At 42.1% G+C, this 26,492-nt stretch overlaps 1 protein-coding gene across 4 annotated transcripts in view; it reads left to right on the top strand.

Annotated features, from left to right (window-relative positions):
- tanc2a (tetratricopeptide repeat, ankyrin repeat and coiled-coil containing 2a) overlaps positions 1-26,492 on the top strand; it is a 920,169-nt gene that overhangs the window by 242,110 nt on the left and 651,567 nt on the right. For all 4 annotated transcript variants that reach the window (XM_041217622.1, XM_041217623.1, XM_041217621.1 and 1 more), the window contains one exon: positions 19,683-19,788. In XM_041217622.1, the coding sequence (XP_041073556.1) occupies positions 19,722-19,788 (67 nt within the window). In that variant the 5' untranslated portion in view covers positions 19,683-19,721. The remainder of the gene's footprint in view (positions 1-19,682; positions 19,789-26,492) is intronic.

A 26,492-nucleotide genomic window follows, 5' to 3' on the forward strand; every position in this document is an offset into this window, starting at 1 on the left:
AGGGAAGTAGAGAGGGCTTTAAACTAAACAAGGGGTGAGAGTGATCAAGCATGAGTAGTTGTAGCAAATCAATGGGTAGAATCAAGGCAGGAAAGCATGATAGTAATATGGAAAATCGGGGCCTGAGAGTGGCAGGAAGGGACAGAGAGAAAAAAACCTGAGAATTTGCTAACAGTCAAGACTTAGATGTTCCAAAGATGTTACAAAGGATGTTATGCTTCAGTTATACAGGGCATTGGTGGGACCACATCTCGAATACTGTGTGCAGTTTTGGTCTCCTTATTTAAGGAAGGTTGTAAATGTGCTGGAGGGGGTTCAGAGGAGGTTTACTAGATTGATACCTGGAATGAGTGGGCTGTCCTATGAGGAAAGGTTAGACAGATAGGGTAAAAGCAAAATACTGCAGATGCTGGAAATCTAGAACAAAAACAAAAATACCTGGAAAAACTCAGCAGGTCTGACAGCATCTGCAGAGAGGGATACAGTTGACGTTTCGAGTCCATATCGAGTTAGACAGATAGGGCTTGTTTCCATTGGAATTTAGAAGATTGAGGGCGATTTGAGCTGTGACTTGATTGAAGTATATAAGATCCTGAACGGTTTTGACAAGGTGGATGTGGAAAGAATGTTTCGTCTTGTTTGAGATTCCAAAGACATGGGGCAGTGTTTTAAACTTAGGGGTCACCCTTTTAGGACAGAGATGAGAGATTTTTTTCTCTGAGGGTTGGAACTCCCTGCTTCAGAAGGCAGTGGAGGTGAGGTCATTGAATATTTTTAAGGCAGAGGAGAATAGATTCTTGTTAAGCAAGGGAATCAAAGGTTATTGGATATAGAAGGGAATGTGGAATTCAAAATACAAACTGATCAACCATGATCTTATTGAATGGCGGAGCAGGCTTGAGGGATTGAATGGCCTACTTCTCCTATTTCGTATGTAATATTCAAGCTTGGGCTGATAATTGGCAAGTAACATTCACGTTACACAAGTGGCAGGAAATGACCATCTCCAACAAGTGAAAATCCAACCAGTTTCTCTTTCTGTGGCATTACCATTGCTGAATCCTCTACTATCGACATTCTCAGGTTACCATTAACCAGAAACTGAACTGGGCAAGCCGTATAAATACTGTGGCTCCAAGAGCAGGTCAGAGGCTGGGAATTCTGCAGAGAATAATTCAGCTTCTGACTCCCTAAAGCCTGTCCACCATTTAAAAGGCACAAGGTGAGTGTAATGGAATACTCTCCACTTGCCTGGATAAGTGCAGCTCCAACAACACCCAAGTAGCTCAACACCATCCAGGACAAAGCTATTGGCTTGATTGGCACCCCATCCACAATCTTTAACTTTCACTCCCTCCATCACTGATGCACAAAGGCAGCAGTATGTACCATCAACAAGATGCAATGCAGCAACTCACCAAGGCTTCTTCAGCAGCACCTTCCAAACCCCCGACCTCTACCACCAAGAAGGACAAGGGCAACAGACACATGCGAAAACCACCACCTGGAAGTTCCTCTCCAAGCCCCTCACCATCCTGACTTGGAAATATATCTCCATTCTTTCACTGCCACTGCGTCAAAATCCTGGAACTCCCTCCCTAACAGTACTGTGGCTGTACCTACACCACATGGACTGCAGCGGTTCAAGAAGGCAGCTCACCATCACCTTCTCACGGGCAATTAAGGATGGCCAATAGATGCTGCCGGCAACGCCCATATCCCATGAAGGAATACATTTTTAAAAAACTTATCATTGAAGCCATAAATTACACTGGATCAGTAGATTTTGTTTTGTCTATAGTTCTGTTTGAATAAATCTTATGGAATCCCATGTTATTTATACTGTAAACATTGCAGTTTATCAAATCAAGTAAGTATGAGCTATTCACCCATTCTTCCAGTTCTTTTTCATTGACTTCCTAAACCAAAATATGTTATTCTAATGCTAGTATGGTCATTCTTCTCAACTGTCACCAATTTTGTATAGAGCTGAGTGTTTTTCACTTGCTTTCATATGATCCTGTGTACGCAGTGATTATTTATGTCTTAATGAAGTCAATATTTTGTCATTGCATGTATTTAGTTAAATATGTGTTTGTTTAAAGTGGTGGATAGCATGCCAGTCAAGCGGGCTACTTTGTCCTGGATAGAGTTGACCACCTTGAGCGTTGTTGGAGCTGCAATTATTCAGGCAAGTGGAGAGCATTCCATTACACCCCTGACTTGTGCCTTATAGATGATGGATAGACTTAAAGGAGATATGAGAATTCCCAGCCTCTGACCTGCTCTTGCAAACACAGTATTTATATGGCTGGTCCAGTTAAGTTTCTGGTGACCCCTGGCATTTTGAAAGTACAGTGTTCAGCAATGATAATATTGTTGAATGTTAAGGGGAAATTGTTGCTTTTTCTCTCATTGGAGATGGTCATTGTCTGGCACTTGTGTGCCACAAATGTTACTTACCACAATCCAGCCCAAGTCTGAATGTTGTCCAGTTCTTGCTGCATGTGGGCACAGACTGCTTCAACATCTGAGGAGTTGCAAATGGAAGTGAATGTTGCGCGATCGTTGAGGAACATCCCAATTTCTGACCTTATGATGGAGGAAAGGTCAATGGTGAAGCAGCTGAGATGGTCGGGCTCAGGACGCTATCCTGTGGAACACTTGAAGAATTCCTAGCGCTACGATGATTGGCTTCTGACAAACTATTTCTACGGACCACCCGGCATTGACCTAGGCACCGGAAACGACAACGGCAATCGCAGCCCTGTCGACCCTGCAGAGTCCTTCTCACTAACATCTAGGAGCTAGTGCCAAAATTGGGAGAGATGTCTCACAGACTAGTCAAGCAACAGCCTGACAGTCACCCTCACAGAATCAGACCTTACAGAAAAGGTCTCAGATTCCTCCATCACCATCCCTGGGTATGTCCTGTCCCACCGGCAGGACAGAGCCAGCAGAGGTGGCAGCACAGTGGTATACATTCGGGAGGGAGTTCCCTGGGAGGGGTCAACATTGACTCCAGATCCCATGAAGTCTCATGTCATCAGGTCACACATGGGCAAGGAAACTTCCTGCTGATTACCACGTACTGCCATTCATCAGCTGATGAATCTGTGCTCCTCCATGTTGAACATCACTGGAGGAAGCACTGAGGGTGGCCAGGGTGCAGAATGTTCTCTGGGTGGGGGACTTCAATCTCCAGCACCAAGAGTGGCTCGGTAGCACCACTACTGACCGAGCTGGCCGAGTCCTAAAGGACATAGCTGCTAGACTGGGTCTGTGGCAGGTGGTGAGGGAACCAACATGAGGGAAAAACATGCTTGACCTCACCCTCACCAACCTGCCGGCCACAGATGCATCTGTCCATGACAGTACCAGTAGGAGTGACCACCGCACAGCCATTGTGGAGACGTAGTCCCGCCTTCACATTGAGGATACCCACCATTGTGTTGTGTGGCACTACCATCGTGCTAAATGGGATAGGTTTCGAACAGATCTAGCAACTCAAGACTGGGCATCCATGAGGCACTGTGGGCCATCAGCAGCAGCATAATTGTGCTCAAACATAACCTTCAACCTCATGGCCCAGCATATTCCCCACTCTACCATTACCATCAAGTCAGGGGATCATCCCTGGTTCAATGAAGAGTCCATGAGGGCATGCCAGGAGCAGCACTGGGCATACCTAAAAATAAGGTGGTGAAGCTATAAAACAGGACTGCCTGCATGCCAAACAGCATAAGCAGCAAGTGATAGACAGAGCTAAGCGATCCCACAACCAACGGATCAGATCTAAGCTCTGCAGCCTGCCACATCCAGTAGTGAATGATGGTGGACAATTAAACAACTCACTAGAGAAGGTGGCGCCACAATACCCCCATCCTCAATGATGGAGGAGCCCAGCACATCAGTGCAAAGGATAAGGCTGAAGCATTTGCAACAATCTTCAACTATAAGTGCCGAGTGGATGATCCATCTCGGCCTCCTCCAGAGGTCCCCAGCATCACAGATGCCAGACATCAGTCAATTCGATTCACTCCACGTGATATCAAGAAACGGCTGAAGGCACTGGATACTGCAAAGGCAATGGGCCCTGATAACATTCCGGCAATAGTACCGAAGACTTGTGCTCCAGAATTTGCCGTGCCCCTAGCCAAGCTGTTCCAATGCAGCTACAACACTGGCATCTACCTGGCTTTGTGGAAAATTGCACAGATATGCCCTGTGCACAGAAAGCAGGACAAATCCAACCTGTCCAATTACTGCCCCATCAGTCTACTCCATCATCAGTAAAGTAATGGAAGAAGTCATCAACAGTGCTATCAAGCGGCACTTGCTCAGCAATAACCTGCTCACTGATGCCCAGTTTGGGTTCTGCCAGGGCCACTCAGCTCCTAACCTTGTTACAGCCTTGGTTCAAACATGGACAAAAGAGCCGAACTCCCGAGGTGAGACAAGAGTGACTGCTGTTGACATCAAGGTAGCATTAACAGAGTGTGGCATCAAAGAGCCCTAGCAAAACTGGAATCAATGGGAATCAGGGGGAAACTCTCCGCTGGTTGAAGCCATACCCAGCACAAAGGAAAATGGTTGTGGTTTTTGGAGGTCAGTCATCTCAGCTCCAGGACATCACTGTAGGACTTCCTCAGGCTAGTGTCCTAGGCCCAACCATCTTCAGCTGCTTCACCAATGACCTTCCTTCCATCATAAGGTCAGAATCAGGGATGTTTGCTGAGATTGCACAATGTTCAGCACCATTTGCGACTTCTCAGATGCTGAAGCAGTTCATGTCCAAATGCAGCAAGACCTGGACAATATCCAGGCTTGGGCTGAAAAGTGGCATGTAACAATTGTGCCATACAAGTGTCAGGCAATGACCATCTCCAACAAGAGAGAATCCAACCATCGCCCCTTTATGTTCAATGGCATTACATCACTGAATCCCCCACTATCAATATCCTGGGGGTTACCATTGATGAGAAACTGAACTGGACTAACCATATAAATACTGTGGCTACAAGAGCAGGTCAGAGGCTAGGAATCATGTAACAAGTAACTCACCTCCTGTCTCCCTGAAGCCGGTCCACCATCTACAAGGCACATGTCAGGAGTGTGATGGAATACACCACACTTGCTTGGATGAGTGCAGCTCCTACAACACTGAAGAAGCTGGACACCGTTCAGAACAAAGCAGTCCGCTTGGTTGGCACCACATCCACAAACATTCACTCCTTCCACCACCGACGCAGAGCAGTGTGTACCATCTACAAGATGCACTGCAGGAATTCACCAAGGCTCCTTGGACAGCACCTTTCAAACCCATGACCACTACCACCTAGAAGGACAAGGGGAGCAGATAGATGGGAACACCACCACCTAGAAGTTCCCCTCCAAGTCACTCACCATCCTGACTTGGAAATATATTACCGGTCCTTCACTGTAGCTGGGTCAAAATCCTGGAACTCCGTTTCTCACAGTACTGTGGGTGTACCTACACCACATGGACTGCTGCGGTTCAAGAAGGTAGCTCGTCACCACTTTTGGAGGTCAATTAGGGATGGGCAATAAATGCTGGCCCAGCCAGCGTAGCCCACATTCCATGAATGAATTTAAAAACAAAAGAAACTAGATATGACTCCAACCAGTAGAAAATAACTCCCCCAACCCACCACCCCCCATGCAATTTTCATTGACTTCCATTTTACTAGGGCTGCTTGATGCTACAGTTAGTCAAATGTTGCCTTGATGTCAAGGACAATCACCATCACCTCATCTCTGTAATTCAGCTGTTCCCATATTTGGACCAAGGATGTAATAAGGTTTGGAGTAGAGTGGCCATGTTGGAACCCAAACTGAGCATTGATGAGCAATTTATTGTTGATTAAGGGCTGCTTCATAGCAGTGTTGACAACACCTTCCATCACTTAACTGAAGTTTGACAGTAGACTGCTGGGGTGGTAATTGGCCAGATTGGATTCATCTTGCTTTTCATGGGAAAGACAGCTGTGTAATTTTTCACATTGTCTAGTGGATCCCAGTGTTTTGGCTGTACTGGAACAGCTTGACTAGGGTTGTGACTAGTTCTGGAGCACAAGTCTTCAGTACTACAGCCAGGATGTTATCAGCGCCTCATAACCTTTACTACATCCAGTGCCTTCAACCATTTATTGAGGTCACGTGGAATGAATTGAGTTTACTTGAAGGCTGGCATCTATGATGCCTAGGACCTCAGGAGGAAGCCGAGATGAATCATCCACTCAGCATTTCTCGCTGAAGATGGTTACAAATGCTTCAGCCTTGTGTTTTGCACTCAAGTTGCTGGGCTCCACCATCATTGAGTATGCGGATGTTTGTGGATCCTCATGCACTGGTTTCTTGTTTAATTGTCCCCACCACATTCACAAATGCAGAACTTTGAGTTGATCCATTGGTTGTGGAATTGCTTAAATCTGTCTATCATATGTTGCTGTTACAGTTTAGCATGCATGCAGACATATGAATTAGGAGCAGGAGTAGCCCATTTAGCCCCCTTAGCTTGCTTTACCATTCAATAAGATCATAGCTGATCTGATTGTGGCCTCAACTCCACATTTGCCTACCTCCATGTCCATAGTCCTATGCTGTTGCTTCACCAGATTGGCACCACATCTTTAGGTATGTCTGGTGCTACTCTATGCATATTCTCTTGCACTCCTCATTGAACCAAAATTGGTCCTTTGGCTTGATGGTAATGGGAGAGTGAGGGACTTAGCTTTGCTTAATTCTCTGGCGGCTTCTTGAGTACGCCCATAATTTAATCCAGCACAGCCTGCCAGTCAGCTTTACTTACCTTATCAATGAAGATGACTGATCTTTTCTCAGAGATGGTCAGAACAGTTGATGAAATTGATTTGGCTTTGAATTAAGTCAGTGCAGATATCTCAAAATCTACCCCTTTGGCCAAACTCGTTTTAATACCTCTTTGTGACCGGGTAATGCTCCTATGAAGCCCTTTGAGATGTTTTAGTGCATTAAATTTACTATATTCCACATTTCCTATGTTACATGACTGCTCTTCAAAAGTACTTCGTTGGCTATGAGTACTTTGAGATATCTGGTAGTTGTGAGTGGCACTATATAAATGCAAATCTGTCTCTCTTTCTGTTTGTAATTCAGGTCATTGGTCATAATGAATCAAAATGTTACAAGAGAGAGGGTTGTGGTTTCATAAAATTGAATTAAAAAAAAATTATGCTTTTAATTTTACATTACTGGCATCAGGATTAAGAGATATCCACAGAGGGAAATATTTTTTTCTATTTGCCTTAAGTACTTTCTGGGGACAAGGTTCGACTGTGGCTTCAACTTGAGAGAGTAATAATACAAGCTCAGCATTAAGGTACTGTATAAACTGTGAAAGCAAAGCTTGTCTGATTTCATGGCTGTGTTAGGGCCCCTAATGCACATACCTGACAGCTGTTACTTTATATAATTAATACAATCCATTCCCTTTTCCAATTCCATTTATTTTTATTATAATGATTGGCAGCTTCTGCTATTCTGCTGATTCTTGCCAATACTTTTGTGTCTTTGATGGCAGAAGAGATAGATTGTAGAGAGCCCGATGGATTTAAGCAATTGAAAAGGTGATTCATAAAATTTAGAAATGAGGATTGTGCTAGGAAGTCTAGTTGACTGTTATCTTTTTTTGTACACGTGAAAGCCATGATTTGCATTGTGTGTCATTGTACAAGATTGGTACAATCAGCTTTTGACTGGCTATCAAGATAAAAAATTTCTCTTGAATTAAATTTTTTTTTGTAAAAACACTAAGTTTTACTTTGAGGAACACAGTTAACGTTTCGCATCCATATGACTCTTCAACAGAACTAAGTAAAAATAGAAAAGGGGTGAAATATAAGCTGGTTTGTGGGGTGGGGGGTGGGACAGGTAGAGCTGGATAGAGGGCCGGTGATAGGTGGAGATAGTCAAAAGATGTCATAGACAAAAGGACAAAGAGGTGTTGAAGGTGGTGATATTATCTAAGGAATGTGCTAATTAAGGGTAGAAAGCAGGACAAGCAAGGTACAGATAGCCCTAGTGGGGATGGGGTGGGGTGAAGGGAAGGGATCGAAATAGGCTAAAAGGTAGAGATAAAACAATGGATGGAAATACATTTAAAAATAATGGAAATAGGTGGGAAAAGAAAAATCTATATAAATTATTGGAAAAAAAAAGGAGGATCGGAAAGGGGGTAGGGATGGAGGAGAGAGTTCATTATCTAAAATTGTTGAACTCAATCTTCAGTCCGGAAGGCTGTTAAGTGTCTAGTCGGAAGATGAGGTGCTGTTCCTCCAGTTTGCGTTAAGCTTCACTGGAACAATGCAGCAGGACGGACATGTGGGCATGAGAGCAGGGTGGAATATTGAAATGGCAAGCGACGTGCTTGCAGACACACCGAAGATGTTCCGCAAAGCGGTCACCCAGTTTCCGTTTGGTCTCTCCAACGTAGAGGAAACTGCATTGGGAGCAACGAATGCAGTAGACTAAATTGAGGGAAGTGCAAGTGAAATGCTGCTTCACTTGAAAGGAGTGTTTGGGCCCTTGGACGGTGAGGAGAGAGGAAGTAAAGGGGCAGGTGTTGCACCTTCTGCGGTTGCATGGGAAGGTGCTGTGGGAGGGGGTTGAATTGTAGGGGGTGATGGAGGAGCGGACCAGGGTGTCCCGGAGGGAACAATCCCTGTGGAATGCCACCGTGGCGGGGGGGGGTGAAGGGAAGATGTCTTTGGTGGTGGCATCATGCTGGAGTTGGTGGAAATGGCGGAGGATGATCCTTTGAATGCGGAGGCTGGTGGGGTGATAAGTGAGGACAAGGGGGACCCTATCATGGTTCTGGGAGGGAAAGGAAGGTGTGAGGGCGGATGCAATGGAGATGGGTTGGACACGGTTGAGGGCCCTGTCAACCACCGTGTGTGGAAAACCTCGGTTAAGGAAGAAGGAGGACATGTCAGAGGAACTGTTTTTGTAAGTGGCATCATCAGAACAGATGCGACAGAGGTGAAGAAACTGAGAGGATGGGATGGACTCCTTACAGGAACTGTAGTTGAGGTAGCTGTGGGAGTCGGTAGGCTTGTAATGAATATTGGTGGACAGTCTGTCACCAGAAATTAAGACAGAGAGATCAAGGAAGGGAAGTGTCAGAGATGGACCATGTGAAAATAATGGAGGGGTGGAAATTGGAAACAAAATTAATAAATTTTTCCAGGTCCAGACAAGAGCATGAAGCAGCACCGAAGCAATCATCAATGTACCGGAGAAAGCGTTGTGGAAGGGGGCTGGAATAAGACTGGAACAAGGAATGTTCCACATACCCCATAAAGAGACAAGCATAAGGCCCATGCGGGTAGCCATAGCCACACCTTTTATTTGGAGGAAGTGAGAGGAGTTAAGGGAGAAATTGTTCAGTGTGGGAACAAGTTCAACCAGTCGGCGGAGAGTAGTGGTGGATGGGGATTGTTCGGTCCTCTGTGCGAGGAAGAAGCGGAGAGCGATCAGACCATCCTGGTTGGGGATGGAGGTGTAGAGGGATTGGACGTCCATAGTGAAGAGGAGGCGGTTGGGGCCAGGGAACAGGAAATTGTTGATATGATGTAGGGTGTCAGAGGAATCACGGATGTAGGTGGGAAGAGTCATACGGACTCGAAAGGTTAACTGTGTTCCTCTCCATAGATGCTGCCAGACCTGCTGAGTTTTTCCAGGTATTTTTCTTTTTCTTTTGGATTTCCAGCATCTGCAGTTTTTTGCTTTTAACTTTTACTTTCTCCCATAAGCTCAACCAGATCAAGACAGGCAGAAGACTTCTTCAATTGTGCCAAGTGCCAATTTGCAACTGACCATTAACTGAGGCCTTTAATATGTTTGACTCTGTCTGATTTTCTGCTCTCTTTTGCATACTGCTATGTAAATGCAACTGAAAACTTTAAAGATTAATGGCCCTTTACTTTGCATTGTAAAGTACTCTAGAGAACATTTTTTGCTGATGCACATCCTCATTTGACTGGGCTGATTCTTGAGTATTTTCTGCAGCTCTGAGTTTAAAATTTCATTGCTGGTCTGTGTATTGTGCGATAATTCCTCAATTTGGAATTGGCTTTTTGTTTAACCTAATTACCCTTGTTTAGTTACAGTGCATTCCTTTCATGATATGCATGATGCAGTCTGCTAGGTAATGCACAATATGGGAAACAAAAACAGAATTACCTGGAAAAACTCAGCAGGTCTGGCAGCATCGGCGGAGAAGAAAAGAGTTGACGTTTCGAGTCCTCATGACCCTTCGACAGAACTTGAGGATGGGTGTCTGACAGAGATCTTGCCTGATACCATCTTGTCTTATGATCCTATCGATTTTTTTGTGACCTAATATAATAAGGTCCTGGGTCTTTTTTTTTAATTCAGTCAGTGTACTCTACCAGTAGGGTTGGATTTGTGTGTAAGATTTGTGAAGTTGTGTCTTTGCTTTGTCTACTAGACAAATAGATCATGCATTTCATAGTTTGTTTTCAGTTTTATCCCTTTGAGGCATTAGCTAATGCTATACAGTATCGGCCCTCTGGTACTTTTCTCACTGGTCATCTATTCTTTGTATTTGCATCTGGTGGTGGCTATTGTTAGGATACTTGGCCACTGGAGGTTTTACAATAATGCTCATTTACATTTAAATGCTTTGCATTGTTGGGGTGGGGATGGAGCAAGAGATGAAAAAATCGCGATAAGAGAGTGATTGGTTAGCCAGGGTTCGTTCGACAGTTGGCAAAGGTGAATTAGAGTTTATATAGAAGCAAAATACTGCGGCTGCTGGAAATCTGAAACAAAAGCAAAGTGTGGGAAAAAGTTGGCAGGTTTGGCAGCATCTGTGAAGAGAGAAACAGTTAACATTTTGAGCCCACTATGACTTTTCTTCGAAACATATGAGAGTTAGATCTTCTTTCATCTGGCATCTACTTCCTACACATACTCATATTTTCCAGCAGAGATCAGGATACAGAACTTTGAGTGTTGGTTTTATTTCCTCCCTCAACCACCTTCTCTTCCCCTTTTGCCCTTTTCTGCTCATCAATTCTGAGGCTGGTTTAGTACTGTGCCTGCTCGTGTGGCTGATGCGTCAATTTACATTCTATAGGCCATTTGGGGAATGTGCCTTTTTTTCCCCCTATTTAATGCTATTCCTGATGTGGATATTTTATGTAATAAACAAAGGGCACAGGTAAAGATTTCCTCACTGAGGTTGTTGGCTATAAGATGTAGGCCTAGGATGGAAAAAGTGTTGGTGATCAATGTCCAGGAGGTCTGAGACAGGATTAGGAAGGTTTTGTGGACCAGGAGCTATTTTGCTTTGGATTTGATAGTGAGAACTTGCTAAAACATTATTTAGATTTTTTTGTTTGCGTTGAATATAAACTAAGTTCCTTGTTAGAAGGTGTCTGTTTGCCCCTTTTCAAAGCCTAAAAACCCCCTTTTCCAGCTGCAATGGTGATGTATGGTTGTCATTAGTTAGTATTGATGGACTTTCTGTAGGGCTGGGAGAATGACCCTCCTATGCTTGTTTTTAGTGTTTGCATTCTTTTGAGTTTGTGTGACCTTGGTTGTGATTTTCAAACTGTTGTCATGTAACCTTTGGTCCCCTGATTGTCAACATATCATGTGCAATTTGCCTTCTTCAAATTTCATGCAACCCACACGATCTCTTGAGGGATATGAACAGCTTCCAAGAAATAAAGATCCGTGAAATTTTTCCTTGACACCAGCCTGAAGGATCAAGCTGACAAATCAAATTCCATAATTGGCATAAGCATATCTTCCATAGAGTATTTAATTGCATCTCTGCTGTTAAAATCTTCAGTGCAGTTCTTAAATAGGCATATGTTCTTGAAGCCATATTTGACTCAGAACTTTAACTTTGCTTCTAGCTCTCCACAGATGTTGCTAGACCTGCTGAGTATTTCCAGTACTTTGTTTTGATTTCTAGCATCTGCAGTATTTTTCTTTTATTATATGAAATGTTGTGCTTATATTTCATAAATGAATGTGCTTGTTTTCTGGGAAGAATGTATGTACTGGATTTGTACAAAGGCTGGAATCGTGTTTGCAACTTTTGTATGGCACTCTCAGAAGGTGACACTGGATCTACTATTATGGTGCTACTGTGATCTTTATGAGGGGGAAGTACAGGTTACAACATGCCTTTGTGATCGATTTCACTTCATGTTGTAGCTGTAATGTTTATTGTGGAATTGTGTAAATATATCAGTTTGTTTAAACTAGGGTAAGTCTTCAGTAAGGTTATTACTGGCGAATTTACAGAAAAAAAGACCTCTTGCATTTTTGTCCTTCATGTGAAACCTGCATGAGGATTTCCAAACTCAAACAAAAATCATTTACCATAAATACATAACATACAGGTGGTGGGAAGCACTCAGTAGAGTGAATACCTCTGTTATGCTGTGTTAACTCAACATTACTACAATTAAGCAGCCCTTCCTCGAGGCTTTTTTCCTGCCTGGTTGATGCTCTTTAATGACAAAGCTGAAAAAAATAAATATTTTTATTAAGAGCGTCCATCTAACTGAGGAGGCTTTGGGCCAATCTATATCCAATAAACTGCTCTGAAAACTCTGCTGACATTTAGACAGCTGTGACAAATTCCACCACAGCAGCTGAGACAACATCATTCTAAAACAATCAACAACATTGTTTTAAAAATGTCTATTTTCCCTATGTTCCAATGTTAACTGACCCGTTAAAATTTTCTACCTAAATTTTCACCTAAAGCTAAATCGCTCTTTCTTGGACCATACCCTTTCTGTGTGCCAAGTTTCGTTAAGATCCACCCATTTGAGATATATTGTTAACAGACAAACAAATGGGATGAAAACATTACCTCCGCTCACCTTCAGTGGTGGAGGTTGAAATGGTACTATATTACCAGAGTTTTCCAACTCTGAAGATCTTGCAAGCCGCAACAATCAAGCTTTAGTTTCTGTGTTGATAGAACCCAGATCTTTTTATTATGGTTTATTTGAACTTTTTGTTGCATAAAGGATAGAGTGAATTTGGTCCATAAATGATAAAAACAAAGATACAAGACCTGAAGGTTCTAACAAATTAGCACTGTAATATATGTGTGCCAGGCGGATCAAATCCATGAGGGAAACTTGATCATGTGGTCACAATGATTTTGCAATTTGTATTTTAATTCGAGATGCGGGTCCTGAATTCAGTAATAATAAGTCCACCAAGACTCTAGAGATTCTTTACAAAACTAAATTAAACATTTATTAGCGAAAGAAAAGATTTCAAGCCCGCACATAGGTATACAAATTACTACTATAATAATTCTTAAAACCCCCAATTAATCTGGCTTCCAGTTACACCCACATTAAGGGGAAGCGATGGCGTAGTGGTATTGTTGCTGGACTCGTAATCCAGAGACCCAGGGAGGTGGTGGAATTTGAATTCAATAAAAATCTGGAATTAAAAGCCGAATGATAAACATAAAATCATTGTCGTTTGTTGTAAAAAGAAAAGCTATCTGGTCCACTAATGTCCTTTAGGGAAGGAAATCTGTCGACCGTGTGACTCCAGACCCACAGCAATGTGATTGACTCTTACAGCAAGCCACTCAGTTGTATCAAACTGCTGCAAAGTCACAAAAAAGGATTGAAACTGGACGGACAACCTGGCATCGACCTAGGCACCAGAAATGACAACGGCAATCTCAGCCCTATTGACGCAGCAAAGTCCTCCTTACTAGCACCTGGGGGTTGGTGCCAAAATTGTAAGTGCTGTCTCACAGACTAGTCAAGCAGCAGCCTGGCATAGTCATCCTCATGGAAACATATCTTACAGATAATGTCCCAGACACCACCCTCACCATACCTGGGTATGTTCTGTCCCACTGGCAGGACAGAGCCAGCAGAGGGTGCAATACAGTGGTGTATAGTTGGGATGGAGTTGCCCTGGGAGTCCTCAACATCGACTCCGGACCCCATGAATTCTCATGGCATCAGGTCAAACATGAGCAAGGAAACCTCCTGCTGATTACCACGTACCGTCCTTCCTCAGCTGCTGAATCAGTGCTTCTCCATGTTGAATACCACTTGGAGGAAGCACTAAGGTTGGCAAGGGTGCAGAATGTACTCTGGGTGTGGGACTTCAATATCCATCACCAAGTGTGGTTCAGTAGCATCACTACAGATCGAGCTGGCCAAGTCCTAAAGGACACAGCTGCTAGACTAGGTCTGCGGCATGTGGTGAGTTAACCAACAAGAGGCAAAAGCATACTTGACCTCATCTTCACCAACCTGCCTGCCACAGATGCATCTGTCCACGACAGTATTGGTAAGAGTGACCACCGCACAGTCATTGTGGAGATGAAGTCCTGCCTTCACATTGAGGATACCCTCCATTGTGTTCTGTGGCACTACCACCATGCTAAATGGGATAGATTTCGAACAGACCAAGCAACCCAGGACTGGACATCCATGAGGTGCTGTGGGCCATCAGCAGCAGCAAAATTGTACTCAAACACAATCTGTAAACTCATGGCTCAGCATATCCTCCACTCCACCATTACCATCAAGCCAGGGTATCAACCCTGGTTCAATGAAGAGTGCATGAGAGCATGCCAGGAGCAGCACCAGGCATACCTAAAAATGAGGTGTCAATCTGGTGAAGATACAACACAGGACTACTTGCATGCCAAACAGCAAATGATAGAGCTAAGCGATCCCACAACCAACGGATCAGATCTAAGCTCTGCAGTCCTGCCACATCCAGTCATGAATGGTGGTGGACAATTAAACAACTCATTGGAGGAGGAGGCTCCATAAATAACCCCATCCTCAATGATGGAGGAACCCAGCACATCAGTGCAAAAGATAAGACTGAAACATTTGCTACAATATTCAGCTAGAAGTGCCGAGTGGATGATCCATCTCGGCCTCCTCCAGAGGTCCCTAGCATCACAGATGCCAGTCTTCAGTCAATTCAGTTCACTCCATGTGATATCAAGAAACGGCTGAAGGCACTGGATACTACAAACGCAATGGGCCCTGATGACATTCCGGCAATAGAACTAAAGATTTGTGCTCCAGAACTTGCCGTGCCCCTAGCCAAGCTGCTCCAGTACAGTTACAACACTGGCGTCTACTTGTCTATGTGGAAAATTGCCCAGCCATGTCCTGCACACAAAAAGCAGGACAAATCCAACCCAGCCAATTACCGCCCCATTGGTCTACTCTCAGTCATCAGTAAAGTAATGGAAGGGGTTGTCAACAGTGTTATCAAGCAGCACTTGCTTAACAATAACCTGCAGACTGACACCAGTTTGGGTTCTGCCAGGGCCACTCGGTTCCTGACCTCATTACGGCCTTGGTTCAATCATGGACAAAACAGCTGAACTCCTGAGGTGAGGTGAGAGTGACATCAAGGCTGCATTTGACTGAGTGTAGCATCAAGGAACCCTAGAAAAACTGGAGCCAATGGGAGTTGGGAGGAAAACTCTCCACTGGTTGGAGTCATACCTAGCACAAAGGAAGATGGCTGTGGTTTCTGGAGGTCAGTCATCTTAGCTGCAGGATATTACTGTAGGAGTTCCTTAGGGTAGTGTCCTCAGCCCAACCATCTTCACCTGCTCCATCAGAAGGTCTGAAGTGGGGATGTTGGCTGATGAATGCACAATGTTCACCTATATCCCAGGCTCCTCAGATACTGAAGCAGTCCATGCCAAATGCAGCAAGACCTGGAAAATATCCAGGCTTGGGTTGACAAGTGGCAACAAGTGTCAGGCAATGACCATCTCCAACAAGAGAGAATCCAACCATTGCCCCTTGTTCAATGGCATTACCATCACTGAATCCCCCACTATCAATTTCCTGGGGGGTTACCATTGACCAGAAACTGAACTGGACTAGCCATATCAATACTGTGGCTACAAGAGCAGGTCAGAGGCTAGGAATCGTGTGACAAGTAACTCACCTCCTGACTCCCCAAAGCCTGTCTACCATCTACAAGGCACAAGTCAGGAATGTGATGGAATAATCCCCACTTGCCTGGTTGAGTGCAGCTCCCACAGCATTCAAGAAGCTTGGCACCGTCCAGGACAAAGCAATCCACTTGATTGGCACCACATCCACAAACATTCACTGCCTCCACCTCTGACGCACAGTAGCGACTGTGTGTATCATCTACAAGATGCACTGTGGGAATTCACCAAGGCTCCTTAGACAGCACCTTCCAAACCCACGACTACTGCCATCTAGAAGGACAAGGGCAGCAGATAGATGGGCACATCACCACCTGGAAGTTCCCCTCCAAGTCACTCACCATCCTGACTTGGAAATATACTGCCATTCCTTCATTGTTGCTGGGTCAAAGTCCTGGAACTCCCTTCCTAACAGCACTGTGGGTATACCTACACCACATGGACTGCAGTGGTTCAAGAAGGCAGCTCACCACTGCCTTCTGGAGGGCAACTAGGGATGGGCAATAAATGCTGGCCCAGCCAGCGAAGCCCACATCCCGTAAATGAATGAAAAAAAGGAAATGGTAAAATAAAATATATTTAAACAAATCCAGGCAAGTCTATGTGATACCCTGGACAGTAGAATTCATGGCTTCTGTTTCTGTGGACAGCAGCTTAATGAACAACTGCTGAAGGCTTTTCACACTTTTGGTAGACCTCATAACGCCTTCCTCTCTGACACGTGGCCTCTTCTCCTTTTTACATGTTTCTGCCTTTTAATGCAAATTCCATTGTTCCCATATGTCTTTGGAACTTTACCTTTCTCATAACATTAGCACCATGAAAAGATTTATATAATCAGTAACGTTTGGGAAAAATAAACACACTGCTTGGTCTAGCTTCTCTGGCTAGGTGTAACATCCTACCATCGCTTTGAAATTCAAACTATCCTGATTTATCTACAAACGCAAATTCTCCTCACGTCACATGCTAAAAATTGAACCATGTTTACACATTTAGCATTTCAAACCTAGCTTCTTTTGATGAGTCAAAGCCTCCAGACCAGCTGTCCCCCACTCAATTAAATACCCCCCATACACACATACAAACATACACACACAGACAAACTATCCAAACACCACTACTAGCCTACTTTTACAATAAATCACAATATTATTATTATTATACTTTTCTGAAACTTGGAAATAAACATCGCTGTTTAATTTCTCACTTATTTGGGCAATTATTATGCGAGATTGTACTGTTAACAGTCCACAGCATAGTTTATTTCACAGTTGTGAAAAATTTACAAATATGAGAAAGAGGTTACCTCTCCATCATAAAATAACAGAATAATGTACCATTGCTCTAATTTATTGTTGAGATCCTGCCTATATGGAGGAAAAAAGAAGAGAACTGGTTTTGAAAACCTGAGAGAGGTGCCTGGGAAGTGGCACCAAATTTGGACCATTCTCCTTGTCACGCAGTGATGTCCACATCAACTGCACTGCCTAGTAGCAACTGATGATGAAATTTTGGTTTCCATCAGAATTGATATTGACAGTGAATATCACAGGCATGATTCATAATCTAAATATAATTTTTAAAAATTAAGAATTTAAAATACTTTAAACACAAAAATCTTGCATACGAGCATTTTTAATCCACATTTTCCATTATACCTTTCTGTGCCCACATGTATGATGGAAACTGTGTGTGTTGTGTCATGCTGCCGGTGGTGCTTAATCTCCCTGCTCAATACTTAATAAAGCGAAACTCCTTTCTTCTAACTTGCTCTCCTTTGCTGCCCAAATTGCTGGGTGGTTTAGTATTTGATTATAAGTAATATAACATACAAGTCTTTATATAAAAACAATAACAGAATATATTACTCCATGATGGTGACTGAATTGAGTGTGCATGTTCTTCTTCAGTTATCTTCTGCCTTCGAACTCTGGTTCAGCTGGAGATTGCACTAGTTGTTGACTCCCTGCTTACAATGACATGGGAGGCTGATTAGTGGGAAGTGAGAAATATGATCACAATCGCATGATATTCACAACCTTTTCTATTTTAGACAATGTTCCATTAAAATTAACCCTTTGGTTAAATTAAATGCTGCAAAGGTATTAAAGTATGTGCAACTCAGCATTTTGTAGAAGAACTTCAACCCTAAGAACTAGTTGAATGTCTAAAATACAAAAGGTTGTGAATATCATGTGATTCTGTGTTCGTATTTCTAGTTGAATGATATTCCTTTTTGAGAGTGAAAAATTTTCTCAGCTTGCAAATTGTAAAATGTCTCTCTTCTCCCATAAAGGGTTAATGCAAAATGCTGTTAAAGTTTGGAACTTGAGGATAGCTGTGTGATGAATTTGACTCCTGTAACAGCTGAATACTTGGGAAAATGCTCGATTGGAGAATGATTGGTAGAAGTTGCTATATGTAGCTTCAAAAGCACTATAGTTTTTCTCAGTTTATAATCGGATTGATTTAAAAGATAATCAGCCTTTTTTTATTCTCTTCCTCTCTTGTTTTTTGGTGTTGTATTTCTGTCCCTTTGCCTGTTGTGCCAGAATGATGAAGTAGGTCACTGTTGCAGTTTGTTGTGAGACTCAGCCTACCGATAGTTGTGAAATTCACCATTGGAATTGGCAAACTTGTTATGGTAGAGATCAAAAATTCCACTTTTTTGGTTTCTCAGCACAAATATTAAAAGTCAACTGAGTTGCATTATGACTTGGTGAAGGCAGAACCATGCTTCCTTCTAAGTTTGTGGCATTCTTTAGGATTCTTAAAAAAAAAGTTGACACGCATGTTATAGGTCTTTGGAACCATTCAGAGGGATACTCGGGGAAACTTCCCCATTTCCCAAAAAGCCAGTCTGCCTTGAACGGGGAATGATATTGCATGAAATCATATTACTTAAACAATTAAATAGAGTTAATATGGTTATTTTCTTTGTGTTTTTCCATCTAAATGCGTCGTACAAAAAACCTTTTGACTCATCATAAAATTTAAAGCTACCAGTTGCTTTGATGATTTTGGAACCTCAGTGAATGTGTGGTGTGCTCCTTCAGTGGTGCACTGTTACTTAGAATTTCCTCCTAAACCTGCCTTTTGATCAGTTTCAATGAGGAGGCTGTTTGTAGTTTTAGGACCAGTAACTGATTCATCATAAATGCAATTCTCCCTAATGATGTGAACATTTTGCTACATTTTAACTTTTACTCAATTATTTGGTACTGCTATGTCCTTTGCAATGCAGCTACTTGGGCTGTAATTAAGAGAAAGATGTGTATTTATATTGCACGTTGATAGCATGGATGCCTCAAAGCACGTGACAGCTATTGAAGTACGTTTTTGAAGTGTAGTCACTGTTGTGCTGTAGGAAATGCGGCAGCCAATTTGCACTCAGCAAACTCCCACAAACAGCAATGTGATAATGATCAGATAATCTGTTTTGTGATGTTGATTAAAGGATAAATAATGGCCAGAACATTGATAATAACTCCTTGCTTTTCTATAGTGCGATGAGATCTTTTGCATCCACCCGGGCAGGCAAGTCAGAATTTGTGGAAGAACCACTGCCTTTGGCGTGCCCTGTTAGATGTGATTTTATTGCTTTAGTCTGTCATATACGTTGTTATTGACAAAGTTCACTTGTTTTATTTGATAGAATTTGGAGTAGACGCTGACAAGCCCTGGGGGTGAAGATATGTTCCGTAACAGCCTAAAGATGCTTCTCAGCGGTGGGAAGTCTAACCGCAAGAATAGATCAAGTGGTAGGTAGTGTGTTTCATCTGTTACTAGTGCACAAGCATAAGAATCCAGAAGCATATTTATTTGACAGTGTTTACATCTACATGCTTTTAACGAAAAGCTACTTTGATCAGTGGGATATTAACAGATATAGTGTGCATTAGATGCTCTGTTGTTGAGCATATTCAAAGCTGCGATCAATTGATTTTTGGACTCTTAAGAGAATCAAGGGATATGTGGATCAGGCTGGAAAGTGGATTTGAGGTTGAAGTTCAGCCATGATCCTGTTGAATGGTGGAACAGGCTCAAGGGGCATTAGGACTTACTCCTGCTCCCATTTCCTATGTTCTAAAAATGCATAGTTAGGCCACTTGCTAATGATATGTGGGTGTGTATACATATCTGTTTGGTGACATTGGATGTACAAGGATATTCATCAAATAAACTTCCCTATAAGGTAACCAAAATGCAACTGATTGAATAAATACCTACATCCAGTCCCTTATATCCAATCAGGATGTCAGACGTTTGCTGCTATATAGTTAGTGTCATATATTGTGTGTATGTAAATACTTAACTGAACAATGTATTAACCCAACATATTGGACCAGAATTTGCTGGCAAAATAACGGCAAGTTTAATGTGTAAAGTGGTTAGCAATTTGTAGGAGGAGCAGATAGCCCATGGGTAGCAAATCGCCACAAATTGCTGGACAATTTGAGTCACACCACTGTTAGCTTTGTGAAAATGGCAGCTTCATGGCAACCTCACAAAGTGCAAGAAATTGCTGAATTTGCACATGAATTAGCAATTTAGCTTGTCGTGGAATGCTTGGGCTGTTACTTAACATTAGGTACCATTTTAACATAGGGGTTTATTTTCCTGAAATACCACTCATTCTCTCCATCCCAGAAAGGAAACTGTTAAAATTGTGGAGTCCCTTTTATGCAGATAGTAAATGGTTGCTAGAATTTTTAAATTACAAATTTGAATTTTTTCCTTATTTTGTCTTTTATTCTTTCATTACATTTCCCTCCCCTTCACCTTTTATTTCTCTTTCTGTACCTATTTCAGTAATCATGCTATTTCCTTCTCCATTGTACCACTGTTTATTTTTCAATCCTTAAATCTCATGGTTTAAGGAGACGGACTGTTGGTCCCATCGTTTACAAAGGTCCCAGATACCCCGTGGTTCTTGCCATGCTGCTTTCAGCTCACACTTGCAGCAATTTGTAGCACAGAAAACTGTCAAACTGAAAAGTAAGGGGAACTAATTGAGCATGTTCCAGCAAATTTTGGACAATTATTTCAATGGATAATAATTTGTTAAGAGCAAAATAAGGTCACTTTAGTAAACACTAAAATCGTTTTTTCTCCATCTTCAAATTTTGCTTCCTGATTTGTATTTCTGAAATAGGATCATGTAATTAGCTTTCTGAGAAGATTTTAACAAGGTTAATCTTTTAAATCCACAGCTGAAAAGCCATGTTTTGTGATCCAAGTTTCAACAGTTCCTGGGTCAAGTCTTTGAACGTTCTGTCATTACCAAGATTCTGTCATGGCATATGTTATCCTCTATAACTGTATCAGGAAAAGGGAACTGATGGTAGTGGTGTGAAGAGGTGAGCAGTTTGTGTGGGATTTATATACAGCAGCAACTGGAATTACAATGATTTTAGGACTTTGAGTGGAATTTTTGTTCCAATTCGACTCTTATTCCTAAAATGGCTCCTTATTGAAATGTGATGTCATGGGCACTGCTGACCTTCATCCCTGGCAATTACTTCTCTGAGAGTATAGGCAAGCTATTCAGTTGTGTGGGGCACCACAGACGAACCTAATTCTGCCCTTAGCCTATATCCACATAGCTTCATGTATTTCAGGGACTGCTGGATAATGATCAGGAATCCAGTTACACTGAGGCTTAATGTAATGCACCTGTGATTGTAATGTTTGGCTGATGTCAGTGAACTTAATGTAGTCTATGGAGTGAACCTGGGACTTTATTATTGATTCAGCTGTTCACTGCATAAACTCACTCAGCCATTCAAAGTTGATAATGAGCTTTTATTCCGGTAAAATCTTATGGAGAGGAAAGGGGGTTGAAAGAAAAAAGCTTCAGATAAGCCAGATTTCTCTAACGCAACTACCAGCAATTTAGAGTCTGAGTGGATAATTCTAATTCAAATATTTGCAAAATTGGAGAGAATTTCAGTTCAGAGTTAGGCAGAAATAGAAGTGCTTCTGGACATGGGCTTGTCTTTGAACACTTGTCTTTGAAGCCCAGCAAAAAAAATAAAGCTATGGTAAAACAAAATTAGAGACTAATTTGTGTAAGTATATAAAAAGGTTTTCAAGTATGAAACCAAAGCCGTAGTAGTTACCATATGAAATATTTGAAAAATGAATTGTTTTACTGTAAACCCAATTATTGGCTTTGTCTTCAGCTGCTGTGCTCAATGCAACACAATCCAAAATAAACTAAAATGCAAAAGTAAGACAGTACAGATGCTTGAAATACTCAGCAAGTTGAGAAGCATCTTTGAGAGTAAAACAAGGTTAATGTATCAAGTGAATAACTTCGATCAGAGTTGAAAAAAGTTAGAGATGTAACAAGTTTGAAGAAGTATTAAGGTAGAGAAAGAGAGCGGAGGACAGGACAAAGGGAAGGTTCTGTGATAGGGAAGAAGACAGCAGAGATTAGCTGACAAAAAGGATGATTGTGCAAGGCAAAAGGGTGTGGTAATGGGACAAAAGATGGATCTAAAGGAAATGTGCATTTCAAATCGGAACCACTGTTCCAATTTTTTCCATAGTTGCTGGTAATAATTCTGCTATTGTCATTCACACCTCTTCTGGAGCAGGGGTTCTCAAGGGGGTTGGGGGGGGGTGGTATTGTCCACAGACTTATAGATATCTGCAAGATAATGTCAAAGGTGCACCAAAAATAGAATAACCAAACATACGCTGGTACTGTATCTGTACACTGCCACTTTCACTACCAAACAGCAATTTGCTCTCCACTTTCAGTGCCACTGCTGGTAAAATCCAACTGTTCACCTGACATGTTTTTGCCTTCTTTTGGCCACCATTGCCCCAGCCTGGCCATGCGTACGTTATGGTAAATGCAACAGCAGCAATGTTGCTGATGTTAGTTTGCTTTCACAACCATGTGGCAGCATGGTAGTGATGCTGGAGCCAGACAGCAGCTCTTGATGGAGCAGGTAAGGCAAGTGAGGCTAACTTCAGCTTAAGTGAAAAGGTTTGGTGCTATGCTTAAGTTTGGGGCAGGAGGGCGCTGTGTTCCTTGATGCCCAGCATCCAACGTTTGACCCGCAGGTGATTGGACCATGAACACGGAAGGGAATGTGTAGTTAGAAAGGATTCGGGCAGTGGTAGGTGTCAGGCTTATCATGGACTGAGGCTGACCACAGCCATTCTCAATATAAGAAGTGGTTTTTAGTGTCACTGACGTATACAGGAAGTCACATGTTCAAATCAAATTGAGTAATTCACTCATATTGCATGAGATTCACAGGGCTCTTAGTTTTATTGTTTTATAACTTTATTCTCTTTCCAAACTGCTGCTTTGATTTCTATCAGTTAAGTTCCCAACTGTAACCTTTCTTGGGAGGGAAGGAATTATTGTGCTTTCAATATTCTACATACAAGTAGTTGCAGTATTTTCAAGCAAACAAAATACCATAGCGCTGGAATTATGAAATTCAAAACAGAAAATGCTGGAAAACATTGATTCAGGTGGAGAGAGAAATTGAGTTTATGTTTCACGTTGATGACTAGTTCTGAGGAAAAGTCATTGACCAGAAAAGTTAACTCTGATTCTCTGTCCCCACATATGATGCATGACCTGCCTAATGTTTCCAGAATTGGAATTGAGAGTTGTTACTCAGCACCAGCAACTAATTTCACATTTAGTAAGTAAAGAAAAAATTATAAATATGTATGATTAATTGTATAATTAAATTTTATACAGGAGCATTTGTGGAAATTTTCTAACATGGAGTAAATTGAGTCTATATTCCCTAGAATTTAGAAGAATGAGAGGTTATTGAAACATCCAAGATTCTGAAGGGGCTTCACAGGGTAGCTACTGAGATGTTATTTCCATTGGCTTGAGAAATCTGAAACATGGAGATAGTCTCAGGGTAAGGGGGTGTTTATTGAGGACTGAGGTGAGAAATTTCTTCACCCTAAGGGTGGTGAATCTTTGGAATTCTCTACCCCAGAGAGTTGTGGATGCTCCGTCATTGAATATATTTAAGGCTGAGAGAGCCAGATCTTTGGCCTCTCGGAATCAAGGGATATGGGGAGCAATTCAGGTTGTCATATTATAAAAAGAATATGAATGCACTGGAGAGGGTGCAGAGAAGATTTTTTTTTTATTCATTCATGGTATGTGGGCTTCGCTGGCTGGACCAGCAATTATTTCCCATCCATAGTTGCCCTTGAGAAGGTGATGGAGAGCTACCACTTTGAACCACTCCAGTCCATGTGGTGTAGTTACAGCCAGTGCTGTTAGGAAGGGAGTTCCAGGATTTTGACCCAGTGATGGAGAAGGAACAGTGATATATGTCTAAGTCAGGATGGTGTGTGATCTGGAGGGGAACTTCCAGGTGGTGATGTTCCTAACTATCTGCTACCCTTGTCTTTCTAGATGGTAGAGGTGGAGGGTTTGGAAGGTGCTGTCGAAGGAGCCTTGGTGAATTCTTGCAGGGTATCTTGTAAATGGTACACACTGCTGTTACTATGCATTGGTGGTGGAGGGAGTGAATGATTGTTGATGTGATGCCAATCAAGTGGGCTGCTTTGTCCTGGACAGTGTCAAGCTTCGAGTATTGTGGGAGATTGACAAGGATGTAAATGTGTGGGTATACATATCAGGAAAGGATTGACAAGCTGGGTCCCTTTCCTCTTGAAAAAAGAAAGCTGAGGGGTGACCTCATAGAGGTCTTTAAAATTATGAAAGGTTTTGTTAGAGTGAATACAAGGAGAATGTTTCCTCTTGTGGGGAAGAGCATAACTAGAGGGCATCAATATAAGATATTCACTAACAAATCCAGTAGTAAATTCAAAATAAACTACTTTATCCAGAGTGGTGAGAATGTGGAACTCACTACCACAGGGAATGGTTGAATTGAATAGTTTAGATATATTTAAGGGGAGGCTAGACAAGCATTTGAGGGAGAAGGGAATTGAGGGTTACACTGGTAGATTTAGATGAGGAAAGGAAGGAGGTGGCTTGAGTGGAGCTTTAACCCCAGCATGGGCTTGACTTGAGCTGAATGGCATGTTTGTGTGCTGTGTATCTTCCGAAATCCTATGTAATTTGTTTCTTCATTTTTCCCACCTCCTTTTACTTTCTATCATTAACCCTGTGGTCACTTAATTCCCCCTAGCTTCCACACTGTCACAAGCCTTCCCTTTTGTCCTTCCCTCCTTTCCTACCTCTGTACTTGCTTAAACTGTCTGTGGCGCTTTTCAGTTCTGATGGAAGTTCATTGATCTGAAACATTAACTTAGTATTAGGGGAGAGAGAAAAACTGCCTGAGTATTTCCAGCATTTTCAGCTTTCAACCCAAAACAAACTGCTGGGTTTTGAATTGAAACAGAGTAAAATGATGTGAAATCTGTTTTATTAATTCGACTAATTAAAATTGATAAGGAGTGGTGAGATGCTATAGGATTCTTTGAGTAGAATCAAAAGCTTTTATTTCCAATGCAATGAATTTCAACTTTCCTGCTCCTTCCACTTTGTGTGTATGTGCTTCACACCATGATCATTCCTTAAGGGGCTGCTTATAAAGCAGAAAACTGCATTTCAAACCCTGAGGAATTTGATTGACATAGGGGTGATGGTTTGATATGTTGTCTTCTGAAATGTTTGTGCTTCTGTTTTCACTGTAACTGCTACTACAGCTACAGACAGTTGGGAGTTTAAGTGTTATTTTGGCTCCTGCTTTTGGTTGAGCAGGAATTTGGGATGAACAGCCTAGTGACTCTTTCGGAAACTGCATGGACTCGCCTTAACCCACTAGAAATAAGGAAATCACTGAATTGAATTTGTTTGAAAAACTAAATGCAGATTATTTCACTCTCTAATAGTTTCCTTAGCCAAGGATTGTTCTTAGAATAAAAGTAGTTTCTGAGGACTGAATTTAAGCCAAACCCTTGTAATGGATACTGTAGTGCCAAGTGGCTTTGTGTCTGCTGTTCCTTTCTATTGAATCTCTGATGGCAATCATTTGGTCAGGGGAAAGATATAGGGCAGAATCTGAATGACTTACTCCACTTCTCTGAAAAATCAGCGAGGGAGCTGTCCGCAGCTGACATTGCTCAAGAATAAGGAGGACTATGTAGCAAATTTTGTCCTCATTTAAAAAATGTAGACCTCAGATAATTCCTAGAACATTTATTTACCAAATAATTCACAGGATCCTTAATAAGCAATTTTGTGTACCTGCTTTTTTGAACTGCCATTTTTTTCTAAATAGTTTAATTACTTTGGAAGGCCCCATGTTTCTATTTCCCTTTTAAAAGAAAAGTTAAAATCAGATATGCATTACTTTGCTTGTTCAAGATATCTTCAGTGGAGCTGAAATGCCAAGATATTGCAACTCCATATGCTCAGGGGAATCTAGCCCAATTTAAATCACCTAGATCTGAATCAGCTGTTCTACTTTTCTTCCAGCTTTACTGTATTAACTCA

Source organism: Carcharodon carcharias, chromosome 23 (genome assembly GCF_017639515.1).
Source record: "Carcharodon carcharias isolate sCarCar2 chromosome 23, sCarCar2.pri, whole genome shotgun sequence".
Lineage (NCBI taxonomy): Eukaryota > Metazoa > Chordata > Chondrichthyes > Lamniformes > Lamnidae > Carcharodon > Carcharodon carcharias.